Source organism: Ipomoea nil, unplaced genomic scaffold, assembly GCF_001879475.1.
Source record: "Ipomoea nil cultivar Tokyo-kokei standard unplaced genomic scaffold, Asagao_1.1 scaffold3147, whole genome shotgun sequence".
In the NCBI taxonomy this organism is placed as follows: Eukaryota; Viridiplantae; Streptophyta; class Magnoliopsida; order Solanales; family Convolvulaceae; genus Ipomoea; species Ipomoea nil.
The window spans coordinates 1,487,970-1,501,054 of NW_017619575.1; the positions used below are offsets into that span (position 1 = coordinate 1,487,970).

Genomic DNA, 13,085 nt, shown 5'->3' on the forward strand with positions numbered 1-13,085 from the left:
AAGTTTAAGAATCCAACTCATCAATTTTTAATACAAAAATCATGTTTGTGTTATGCATGCTCTATTCCAATAGATCTGCTACAAATGTGATAGATTATATGTTGACAGATACATCAAGTCCAGTGTATGAAATAACAAAATGCATCCACATTTCATATTTTAGTACTATGGAGTATGGACATTAATTAAAAGGCTGCAGGATACATAATTATTTGAGTTGAATATGATTCATGAAGTTAAATTTATATCTTTTTCTCCCACACGGCATAATCCTGTCCAGATGTTACCAAACTGAAATTGGGTGGAATGAGATTTGCTACATCTGGCTTTGGCCCAATCTTCATTAGAACTTTGTCATCAATCTTTGCAACATAAGCATCTGCATCTGCAGCTAAAATCTCCACGTTGCTTGTTTCACTGATCCCATTTCTATTTCTGATTGAGGTCAAATTTGAAATCTCATCCTTCAATCCCCAATCAAAGAAATGATCGTAAAACTGCCAAACAAAGAATGAGAATTAAGTTAACAATCTTGTAATCTTTTACTAGACTTGTTATAGAGAGAATAACATTTTTTTCAAGTCTACATAAAAATGAGTAAAAGTAAAAAATTACCACAGATGGCACGCCGGGGTGAGTGAGGATGTAAGCATAACCCTGAATAACTTTATCCTTGGGAAAAGGCCAGAGGTTTTGTGTTGAACCGGTGTCATGGTTATCTATAAAAGTGACGGCATTTTTCGGTGATATTCCGATCAATCCCGGAGGCTTTCCGTTGGAATCCTTCAATCTCCCGAGCTCACCCAGCACAGCAGCTTGAAGGATTCCTTTGGTCGTGAAATCAAACGCTGTAACAGCGCCGCCACCATTCTGAACCCACTGGGATAACTCATTCCTGTGATTATCCTGGTTGTAATCCGGTTTTCCATCCGAACCATAAGCCATAGAGTTCCAAAACTCGCCGACGGCAAATTGCGGCGAAGTATTCTCCATGTAAATCTTGGTAATGCTAGCTGCATATCCCCTGACAAAATCGAATCTCCAGCCGTCAAACCCAATCTCAGACTTGAGCCAATTCATCCACTCCGATAACTCCTTCTGTACCCTGGGGTTAAGATGATCAATATCGGGGGCGGCGCCGAAGTCCATACCGGTGTCGGCATTGCCAGTGCCATCGGAATATTGCGTGTCATCTTTGCAGATGAGGCCCGGACCCCAGTCGAGGCGATCATCCGACGTGCCACCTTCAAAGATGCAGTAAATCCCCCTACTGTCTTTGTAGTCAGCACATCTGTGGTTTATCACTATGTCGGCCACCGCCTTTATCCCTTTGTCGTGAAGCGCCGCCACCAGTGCCTGCAATTGTTGCTTGTTTCCATACTTGGATGTATCCAAGTCATACAGCCTTCCAGGCATATACCCTGACCACGAAAATTGTTAAAATCTGGCCATAATACATATGGCTCAAGAAACAAGAAAAAGGTTGACTAGGTAAAGTTTTTAAGTTCAATTCATAGTGGGATTGTGGGAGCTATTTTATTGACTTAATTAGTTTGGACGGGTCAATTATAAACAACATAAACTGGTTGACCTTGCAGGTTAGATTACAAGATATGATTTATTTTGTGCACACTCTCTATGCTTGCTACAAATTTCCTTGGTTACTTAAAATGGAGAAAAAAAATATGATTTTCTAATAAAGAAAGTGACAAGTAACCACATTTAAAGTTTAAACCACTAATAATTCAGGAGACGGCAATATATGTCACATTGAGGGGTAACATTTAAACTACAAATAATTCAAAGATAACATTGATAATATGTGAGAGACATAAATTGTAATTTTTTCAAAAGAAAATGAAAGAAGAAAAAGACAGCACCTTGGGGAGCAACAGAGTTGGAGGGTGGTGGTAGCCAAACATGAGTTATCCCAGCATTGGCCAAATCCGGGATCAAATTGATGAGCAAGTTGTACCATCCACCTTGCTGATTGTTTGATTCCCAGTTGAACCCCTAAACCAAACAACATCAAATCAATCAAAACCGTGCATACAATACAGATAATATATGCATATGCTGGGATGATACCTGGAATAACAGAGTAGAGCCAATTGCAGGAACAAAAATGCAGGCAAGACAGAAGCAAGAAAGAAATTGAAAAAGATTCATTTTTGTGGATTTTTGGTTCGAACCCAGATGAGGAGAAGCAGTGAGATTAGGGGTGTTATATAGCCGGGAAGTATCCAGTTTGGATAGACACTCAGACTAGTGCTGCATCAGAAAAGTTTCAGTTCACACCCTTCTGGAGATGAGCCTTTTTGGGTTTAGACTTTAGCGGCTGCATTTCTTGATTTTTTTCCAATAATAATGAACAATTAAATTTAATTGCCTAAACTGCTAAACATATACTATATTGGGTTCCTGCTAGGAAGTGCTAAATTTTAAATGCCTAAACTGCTAAACATATATTGGGAGATCACTATTTTGGTCCCTCAATTATTTTACTACTATTAATGTAGTCTTTAATTTTCAATTTCAACTAATTTGAGGATCAAATTGTTTAAAATTTCGTGAATTAAACTCTTGGAGGATCAAATTGACGAAATTTTAAAGCAGGGAAAATCACCATTTTGATAATTCAAAATGGTTTAATTGACGAAATTCTAAACAATCCGAGAATGCCAAGCACCTTGTGCTTAGATGACATGTAGTGATTCTCTCACATGGAGCCTCAGTGGATGCGGTTTTGACTCTTTGTAATAGGGCCAGTGGTACTCAAAAAAAATAAAAAAAAATCGAGGATCAAATTAGTTCAAATTGTAAAGTAAATACTACATTGACAATTGGAAATCAAAATAGTAATTTCCCTTACTATATTTGTTGTATTTTTAGATTTGGAAATTTTTTCAATCTTAATTTTAGAACATCTATTTTTATATACATACAAAGGATGTGGCAGTACTAGCAAAAGACTAGTTTAGGTGAAATGGTCTTAAAATCATTTAAGCATGAGTTTTGGAGCTCGTGGAAAGAATTTAATTATGGTAAAGAGAAGGATTTCAAAATTAAACATGAAAATCCGTTGGTAAAAAAATATTTCTAAATACAGTTGACTCAAATCTTAGAGGATTTTATGTAGATAAAATATTAATATTGTACGAAACAGGATTTCTGAATACATTAGGAAAGGGAATACACAATCTTATAAATACATGTTAAAAGATATCAAATAATGAAATAAGTTTCCATATGAGGCTAACATTATTCTTGAAAATCTCTCCGACTATTAAAAATGGGTTCCACTTTCACATCATCCCATTTGCAAATCATCCACTATTCATAGTACATCTCTACATATCTAATCAATTTTCAAATGTAGACCCAATATATTAAAATAACATTATAATTATATTAAAATATTAAAAAGTAAAGAAAATAAAATAAAAGAATAATAAAAAATACAACAGCGGCCGCGGCAATTTGCAAACCCCTTTAATAAAAATAAATAAAATAAAATACTAATGTGGCATTTCCCATCAGCTTGAAAATGTCCCCTTTGCAGGGTAATTTCAGCTTGACTATCTACTCCAGTCCCTATAAATCTCTAGATGCCTAATATAATATGGGAAATTCTATTCACACTACCTATTTTGCTATTTGCACCACCTATTTCGCATGTTCTATTTCAATAGATCTGCTTCAAATGGGATAGATGATATGTTGACAGATACATCAAGTCCAGTGTATAAAATAACAAAATGCATCCACATTTCATATTTTAGTACTATGGACATTAATTAAAAGGCTGCAGGATACATAATTATTTGAGTTGAATGTGATTCATAAAGTTAAATTTATATCTTTTTCTCCCAACGGCATAATCCTGTCCAGATGTTACCAAATTGAAATTGGGTGGAATGAGATTTCCTACATCGGGCTTTGGTCCAATCTTCATTATAACTTTGTCATCAATCTTTGCAACATAAGCATCTGCATCTGTAGCTAAAATCTCCACATTGCTTGTTTCACTGATCCCATTTCTATTTCTGATTGAGGTCAATTTTGAAATCTCATCCTTCAATCCCCAATCAAAGAAATGATCATAAAACTGCCAAACAAAGAACGAGAATTAAGCTAACAATCTTGTAATCTTTTACTAGACTTGTTATAGAGAGAATAACATTTTTTTTCAAGTCTACATAAAAATGAGTAAAAGTAAAAAATTACCACAGATGGCACTCCGGGGTGAGTGAGGATGTAAGCATAACCCTGAATAACTTTATCCCTGGGAAAAGGCCAAGAGGCTTTGTGTTGAACCGGTGTCATGGTTATCTATAAAAGTGACGGCATTTTTCTGTGATATTCTGATCAATCTCGGAGGCTTTATGTTGGAATCCTTCAATCTCCAGTGCTCACCTAGCACAGCAGCCTGAAGGATTCCTTTGGTCGTGAAATCAAACGCTGTAACAGCGCCACCACCATTCTGCACCCACTAGGATAACTCATTCCTGTGATCATCCTGGTTGTAATTCGGTTTTCCGTCCGAACCATAAGACATATAGTTCCAAAACAGACAGACAGGGGATATGCCGCTAGCATTACCAAGGTTTACAAGGAAAATACTATGCCGGAATTCGCTGTCGACGAGTTTTGGAACTCTATGTCTTATGGTTCGGACGGAAAATCGGATTACAACCAGGATAATCAAAGGAATGAGTTATCCCAGTGGGTTCAGAATGGTGGCGGCGCTGTTACAGCGTTTGATTTCACGACCAAAGGAATTCTTCAGGCTGCTGTGCTAGGTGAGCTCTGGAGATTGAAGGATTCCAACGGAAAGCCTCCGAGATTGATCGGAATATCACCGAAAAATGCCGTCACTTTTATAGATAACTATGACACCAGTTCAACACAAAGCCTCTGGTCTTTTCCCAAGGATAAAGTTATTCAGGGTTATGCTTACATCCTCACTCACCCCGGAGTGCCATCTATGGTAATTTTTTACTTTTACTCATTTTTATGTAGACTTGAAAAAAAATGTTATTCTCTCTATCTTATCTCTAGCTATTTTGTTCAACACTTGTCAAATGTAGTAAAAAATTACGAGATTGTTAGCTTAATTCTCATACATAAAGTAACTGATTTGATCTTTCAAAGACTAAAATCGTTACTCTATACATAACTTAAGAGTTAAAATGGTCACTCATGAATATAACTGAATGACCAAAAATTCAATTTTCTTTTTAAAAAAATGAAACAAGAAAACGACAGCACCTTGGGGAGCAACAGAGTGGGAGGGTGGTGGCAACCAAACATGAGTTATCCCAGCATTAGCCAAATCCGGGATCAAATTGATGAGCGAGTTGTACCAACCACCTTGCTGCTTGTTTGATTCCCAGTTGAACCCCTAAACCAAACAACATCAAATCGATCATAACTGTGCATTCAATACAGATAACAGAGTAGAGCCAATTGCTGGAACAAAAATGCAAGCAAGACAGAAGCAAGAAAGACATTGAAAAAGATTCATTTTTGTGGATTATTGGTTCGAACACAGATGAGGAGAAGCAGTAAGATTAGGGGTGTTATATAGCCGGGAAGTTTCCACTTTGGATAGACACTCAGACTAGTTCTGCATCATAAAAGTTTCAGTTCACACACCCTTCTGGAGATGAGCCTTTTTGGGTTTAGACTTTAGAGGCTGCAGTTCTTGTTTTTTTTTTTTTTTCCCCCAATATTAATGAACAATTTCCTTCTAGGAATTGGTTGGGTTTTCCCATTGTTAATCCAATCATACAATTTGATTCCGTTACGTTGAATCCACTCAATTCTTTCCAAAAAAGGTTGAATCCACTCAATTAAGATTATGGGCAGTTGGCAAAATGACGAATACATACGGTAAATGAATTCAATGGGTTATCTCTAATCTGCAAAAGACAAGAAAATATAAATATTGTAAAATTAGAAGCTTTCACACTTTATATGACTTAATTTGTATGGACTGAGTTGTTTACAAAATGACTTGTTTCTAAATATTGAAAAATTAGAACCAAACAAGTCATCTTAATTGGGGTCTGCAAGTATGAACATGTTCCTGGTTTTGTGTCAAGTAGTAGAGTATGGGGCTAGGAAACCATATGATTAACTGGTTTGGTTGGAAAAAAAGGAGTGGCATGGACTGAGTCGCTCCTGTAGTGTTTTGAGATAAATTCGATCAAAAATTGAACTCATAGTATTTAGATACAAATTAAAACACTTCTTCATCCATTTGACGACCATCTTTTAATTCTTTCAAGACTGTTAAGTATATTTTTTGTGTAAAAATGAGGTGTTCTAGGTCTATCTCTATCCGTCTAATGGACTAATTCTCGTTCTCTCTGAAAGACATACATGGAAGCTAACCCAAAGGAAATTGTCACTTATGATATTCGAACCCCTGTTATTCAATTCCAAGGATCGTCCCCACAAAGACTATTAGGTATATATGATGAGTTCTTTGTGAGCACCATGCATTGGTCCTCTCACTTAATACGGCGCAAATTATGCTCTGGAAACGTGTTCACCGTGAATGGTGAACACAAGTCCAAACGACGTCGTTTTTACGTAAAAAAAAAAAAAAAAAAAAAAAAAATCTCGGATGTGGAGTTAACGGCGCGCGTTTGATCAAATTATGAATTTTCTATTATGAGATTATGAATGTAATGAAAATTCATAATCTCATAACAGAAAATTCATAATCGCATAAAAGTAAAATATTTATTAAATTATGAATTTTCAATTATGAGATTATGAATTTTCTGTTATGAGATTATGAATGTAATGTAGATTCATAATCTCATAACAGAAAATTCATAATTTCATAACAGAAAATTCATAATCTCATAACTGAAAATTCATAATCTCATAACTGAAAATTCATAATCTCATGGTTCCAAAGTGAATTTGCAGGCATGGATTCATAATTTATGAATGTCCGTGATTTCGGACGGGAATGCGTAGGCATGGTTCCAAAGTGAATGTGCAGGCATGAATTCATAATTTATGAATGTCCGAAATCATTGCTCACCTCAAATTAAAGTGAAAACGCGAAATGTGAAAATGAAGAAGAAAAGTCACGCAATTAATTAAGAAAAAAAAAAAAGAAGAAGAAGATAACGTTGTACTAACACCGTTGTGAACACGGTTCCATGGCATAACGATTGCTTAATACGGAGTGTGGAAATTTAGCCTTTATTTTTAGTTGTGTACTGTAATATCAGATCAGATGCAACATTATGTTATTGCAAACAAGACTTATGCCTTGCGATCATGTATTTTGACCACTGGAAAGGAGTTGCGTGAGGAAAATTGCATTCCTAGAATACACCATACAAAATATAAACTACTGTATAATTTTTAATATTTAAATGGAATATATATTCCCAAATAATGATATTTTCTATAGGACTCCAGAAAAATAATTAAAAATACCAAATTGAGAAAAAGAACCCTAATAATAGCTAGTGTTTCATGTGCAATGTATAACAAAATATCTCAATGACGAGTTTTCTTTTATTGGGAAAATATTGAAGAGGACATAATTTGAGCTCTATTTTAAGAACATAACCTAGTAGGTACATAATCAATTTCAGAGTCAGTTGTTCCTCAATCCTCACATTTTACAAAGTTTAAGAATCCAACTCATCAATTTTTAATACAAAAATCATATTTGTATTATGTATGATCTATTCCAATAGATTTGCTTCAAATGTGATAGATCATATTTTTGTACTATGGACATTAATTAAAAGGCTACATTGATGCATATTTATTTGAGTTGATTATGATCCATGAAGTTAAATTTATATCTTTTTCTCCCACACAGCATAGTCTTGTCCAGATGTTACCAAATTGAAATTAGGTGGAATGAGGTTTCCAACATCGTACTTTGACCCAATCTTCATTATAACTTTGTCATCAATCTTTGCAACATAAGCATCTGCATCTGCAGCTAAAATCTCCACATTGCTTGTTTCACTAATCCCATTTCTACTCCTGATTGAGGTCAATTTTGAAATCTCATCCTTCAGTCCCCAATCAAAGAAATGATCATAAAACTGCCAAACAAAGAACGAGAAATAAGCTAACAATCTTGTAATCTTTTACTAGACTTGACAAGTATTGAACAAAATAGAGATAAGATAGAGAGACTAACATAAAAATTAGTAAAAGTAAAAAAAATTACCACACATGGCACTCCGGGGTGGGTGAGGATGTAAGCATAACCCTGAATAACTTTATCCTTGGGAAAAGGCCACATGCTTTGCGTTGAACCGGTGTCATGGTTATCTATAAAAGTGACGGCATTTTTTGGTGATATTCCGATCAATCCCGGAGGCTTTCCCTTGGGATCCTTCAATCTCCAGAGCTCATCTAGCACAGCAGCCTGAAGAATTCCTTTGGTCGTAAAATCAAATGCAGTAACAGCGCCGCCACCATTTTGCACCCACTGAGATAACTCATTCCTGTGATTATCCTGGTTGTAATCCGGTTTTCCGTCCGAACCATAAGCCATGGAATTCCAGAACTCTCCGACGGCGAACTCCGGCGAAGTACTCTCCATGTAAATCTTGGTAATGCTAGCTGCATATCCCCTGACAAAGTCGAATCTCCAACCGTCAAACCCAATCTTAGACTTGAGCCAATTCATCCACTCCGATAACTCCTTCTGTACCCTGGGGTTAAGATGGTCGATATCGGGGGCGCCGCCGAAGTCCATACCGGTGTCGGCATTGCCAGTGCCGTCGGAGTATTGCGTGTCGTCTTTGCAGATGAGGCCCGGACCCCAGTCGAGGCGATCATCCGGCGTGCCACCTTCGAAGATGCAGTAAATCCCCCTACTGTCTTTGTAGTCAGCACATCTGTGGTTTATCACTATGTCGGCCACCGCCTTTATCCCTTTGTCGTGAAGCGCCGCCACCAGTGCCTGCAATTGTTGCTTATTTCCATACTTGGATGCATCCAAATCATACAGCCTTCCAGGCATATACCCTGACCGCAAAAAATGTTAAAATCTAGCCATATTGACTAGGTACAAGTCTCTAACTTCAACTCAGGTTAGGATCACAAGTCTTTTACACTTGCGCACACAATCAGTAGTTGTTATTGAATTTTTCTGATTATTTAAAAAAGATGAAAATTTATAATTTTGATCATTTAATAAAGTAATTGATTTGATCTTTCATAGACTAAAATCGTTACTCTATACATAACTTAAAGAGTTAAAGTGGTCACGCATGAATATAACTGAATGGCCAAAAATTCAATTTTCTTTATAAAAAAAATGAAACAAGAAAAATACAGCACCTTGGGGAGCAACAGAGTGGGAGGGTGGTGGCAACCAAACATGAGTTATCCCAGCATTAGCCAAATCCGGGATCGAATTGATGAGCGAGTTGTACCAACCACCTTGCTGCTTGTTTGATTCCCAGTTGAACCCCTAAACCAAACAACATCAAATCAGTCAAAACCGTGCATACAATACAGATAATATAATATATATATTCTGGCCGGGATGATACCTGGAATAACAGAGTAGAGCCAATTGCAGGAACAAAAATGCAGGCAAGACAGAAGCAAGAAAGAAATTGAAAAAGATTCATTTTTGTGGATTATTGATTCGAACCCAGATGAGGAGAAGCAGTGAGATTAGGGGTGTTATATAGCCGGGAAGTTTACACTTTGGATAGACACTCAGACTAGTGCTGCATCAGAAAAGTTTCAGTTCACACCCTTCTGGAGATGAGCCTTTTTGGGTTTAGACTTTAGAGGCCGCAGTTCTTGTTTTTTTTTTTTCCCAATAATATTAATGAACAATTTCCTGCTAGGAATTGGTTGGGTTTTCCCATTATTAATCCAATCATACAATTTGATTCCGTTACGTTGAATCCACTCAATTAAGATTATGGGCAGTTGGCAAAATGACGAATACACACGGTAAATGAATTCAATGGATATATATCTCTAATCTGCAAAAGACAAGAAAATATAAATATTGAAAAATTAGAAGCTTTCACACTTTATATGAATTAAAATATTGTATCTCCGTGATTTTTCCTATGTTTAGGATCAAAAGATAAGAAACAAGTCATCTTGGGGTCTGCAAGTATGAACATGTTCCTGGTCTTGTGTCAAGTAGTAGAGTATGGGGCTAGGAAACCATATATCACTTGTGATAATCGAACCCGTGTTATTCAATTTCAAGAATCGTCCCCACAAAGACTATTAAGTATATATGATGAGTTCTTTGTGAGCACCATGCATTGGTCGTCCCACTTAATAGGATGCGTGAAAATTTAGTCCTTATTTTGTAGTTGTGTACTGTAATATCAGATCAGATGCAACATTATATTATTGCAAACAAGACTTATGCCTTAGCACTGTATTAGATTGATGAGAAATTAATGATTGATTTCCAGCTTCATTCGTGTTGGTTTCTCCCATGCTGCAAAGTCTTTTCCACATTATAAACTCTTTAATTTCCACCACTCTCTCCCTTGCGATCATGTATTTTGACCACTGGAAAGGAGTTGCGTGAGGAAAATTGCATTCCTAGAATACACCATACAAAATATAAACTACTGTATAATTTTTAATGTTTAAATGGAATATATATTCCCAAATAATGATATTTTCTATAGGACTCCAGAAAAATAACTAACAATGACCAAATTGAGAAAAAGAATATCTTTTCAGCTAGTGTTTCATGTGCAATGTATAACATATATCTCAATGGCGCGTTTTCTTTTATTGGGAAAATATTGAAGAGGACATCATTTGAGCTCTATTTTAAATTCATAGCTTCTAGTTTCACTAACTTAAGTTTTTTGTTTGCTAAACGGTTTGCGAACAAGGTTGTCCATTGTTTAGCTAGGGAAGCCTTGTCTATGTCTGACTGTATGTACTGTTCTTCTGTTCCATTTCCCTCCAGTGATCACGTTTTGAGCTTGGATCTTATTTAATGTTATTTCGCTCTTGTTTTCAAAAAAAAAAAGATTTAGATGAAACACAATTTGGTAGCATACAATTCTACATCATTTCAAATTCATATAGAAATAGAAATATAAATGCATATCAAAAAGTAATAAACTCATACATCAACTTTCTTTAATTTGTGAATAATAATAATGGCTTCAAACCACAAGATGCTTGATATCACTCTCAACACTTGTTATGTGCCCTAAATTTTGAATTTTTGGTAAAGGAGAACCAAACGTACTCATTTTAACTAGATCAGTGGTTATTGGTTTTGTATTCTTATTCATACTATCAAAATAATTTCAATTTAAAATTTTTCTAAATTAATTTGAATAAGATGAAATATAATATAAACTTGTGGACTACATTAACTAAATGAATCACAAAAAAAGTAGACTTAAAAATGTTTTTATTTATTAAAGGGAGAGAAGAGCTAAAATAAAGAAAAGAAGCTAAAATATACACACACAAAAAGTAGAATTAAAAAAATATATATTTTATTTATTGAAGGGTAAGAAGAGCTAAAATATACAAAGTGCTAAACGTGGGATTTGAAACCATAACATTTCATGTCATGCCCAATTTTTAGCCAACTAAGCTACTAAATTTCTTAGTGATTTGTACATGTACATATATATTAAAGGGGTAGGAAGGGGTGAGGGGGCAGTTAACCCATTGTAGATCCGCCTATGAATATAGAGTTGTGCGATTGTTAATATTGAGTTCTGTAGTTTTGTATATTGAGATAAAAAAATTGTGAATATAAAATTCAAAATTTGTGAATATAATTCGGATCCACCTTACAAAAATGGACCTGGGTCCACACCATAATTTGCTGAGTTATTTTGGTCCCATCATTTATTTTGATTTCTAATTTATACTTCCTTTGTCCTATTTTATATGTCTAACTTACTATTCATTGGTCAAACCAACACTTTCTTCTTTACTTATTTCTATTAGCATTTTTTTTTTTGAAGGAAGAAAGAACTTTATTAAATTAAATGTTGAATACAAGCGGGTAAAGATGAAATCCAAACAGACGGACCAGTTTGGGAATAAGATGCTCGTGCTACAGCGTGAGCACACTTATTAACTGATCTAGAAATATAATTAAAGGACACTACTTCAAAGTGTCTACGAAACTCCTTACATGCATCAATAGCACAACCTGCATATGACAAATCAGTTCCAGAGCTATTCAGGAGTGTACAAACCATCAGACAGTCCGAAAGAATCGCAACCTTCATGTAGCCTAGTTCTTTAACCCATGACAAAGCCTCTTTAACGGCCACTGCCTCTGCGAAGTGGACATCATTTAAGCAACGTATGCTGCCATTTTTTGCTCCCACGTAATTTCCATTGTTATCAAAAACAACACAACCATAGAAAGCCTGACCACCCCCATCATGAACAGTAGCATCAACAAAAACTCTAAAAACATCCCCTAAATTAGGAATATTCAAAACATGTGGTGCAGCTTCTCCATTCGGCAAAGACAAATGCAGCTCACTCCATTCATTCACAAGCCGTGTTACTTCCATCTTGATATAAGAACACTGCCACTGCTTAGCATTCCAAACCAACGCATTTCTCCCCATCCATATGCACCAACAGACTGCAGCAACCAACACTTTCTTCTCTATATCATTGGATATCAAAATCCCATCCCAGTCAACCACACACAGAAATCATCATTATGAGGGAGGGGTTGATGAAGCAGATCATGCCACAAAGGACTCACCTTCTCACAGCCACACATCAGATGATTCAAGGTTTCAGGCTCCTGCTGGCATAAAGGACAAGCAGCATCAACTTCTACTCTCCGGCTTTGAAGTGCAACAAGCGTAGGGATGACATTATGAAGGCAACGCCATAAGAAGTTATGGACCTTTGGTGGTATTTTCAGTTTCCAAATACAGCTCCACACACCGCTCACCACTTGCCCAGCAACATAAAATTCAGATAAATTTTTAGCATTTTATTAAAATTTTTAAATTTGATTTTTTTGTATTTAATAATACTTTTAATGTAGTTTCTAAATATATCAATTTTATATACTAATTCTAAATTTA

General features: G+C 35.7%; 4 protein-coding genes and 1 pseudogene across 4 annotated transcripts in view; 1 reads left to right on the plus strand and 4 right to left on the minus strand.

Moving 5' to 3' along the window:
• Positions 1–7: 7 nt before the first annotated feature.
• Positions 8–5,680, minus strand: LOC109167086 (alpha-amylase-like). The gene is made up of 4 exons (XM_019315997.1): positions 5,659–5,680; positions 5,272–5,404; positions 616–1,421; positions 8–497 (listed from the first exon to the last, which is right to left on the minus strand). The coding sequence occupies exons 3-4, from the start codon at positions 1,414–1,416 to the stop codon at positions 243–245; spliced, it is 1,056 nt and encodes a 351-aa protein (XP_019171542.1). The 5' UTR covers positions 1,417–1,421; positions 5,272–5,404; positions 5,659–5,680; the 3' UTR covers positions 8–242.
• Positions 3,708–13,085, minus strand: part of LOC109167083 (alpha-amylase-like) — a 39,424-nt gene continuing 30,046 nt past the window's right edge. Inside the window, exon 5 of the mRNA XM_019315992.1 lies at positions 3,708–3,833. The gene's annotated coding sequence lies outside the window, so the exon portion shown is untranslated. The remainder of the gene's footprint in view (positions 3,834–13,085) is intronic.
• On the minus strand, positions 3,749–4,492 carry LOC109167065 (annotated as a pseudogene).
• Positions 4,505–5,028, plus strand: LOC109167066 (alpha-amylase-like; the record flags this gene model as incomplete). The annotated part of the gene is made up of 2 exons (XM_019315970.1): positions 4,505–4,990; positions 5,023–5,028. Coding segments are annotated over 2 exons (492 nt in total), but the record flags the coding sequence as incomplete, so codon positions are not given.
• LOC109167081 (alpha-amylase-like) lies at positions 7,527–9,731 on the minus strand. Its single transcript, XM_019315991.1, has 4 exons — positions 9,558–9,731; positions 9,343–9,475; positions 8,222–9,027; positions 7,527–8,093 (listed from the first exon to the last, which is right to left on the minus strand). The coding sequence occupies exons 1-4, from the start codon at positions 9,636–9,638 to the stop codon at positions 7,839–7,841; spliced, it is 1,275 nt and encodes a 424-aa protein (XP_019171536.1). The 5' UTR covers positions 9,639–9,731; the 3' UTR covers positions 7,527–7,838.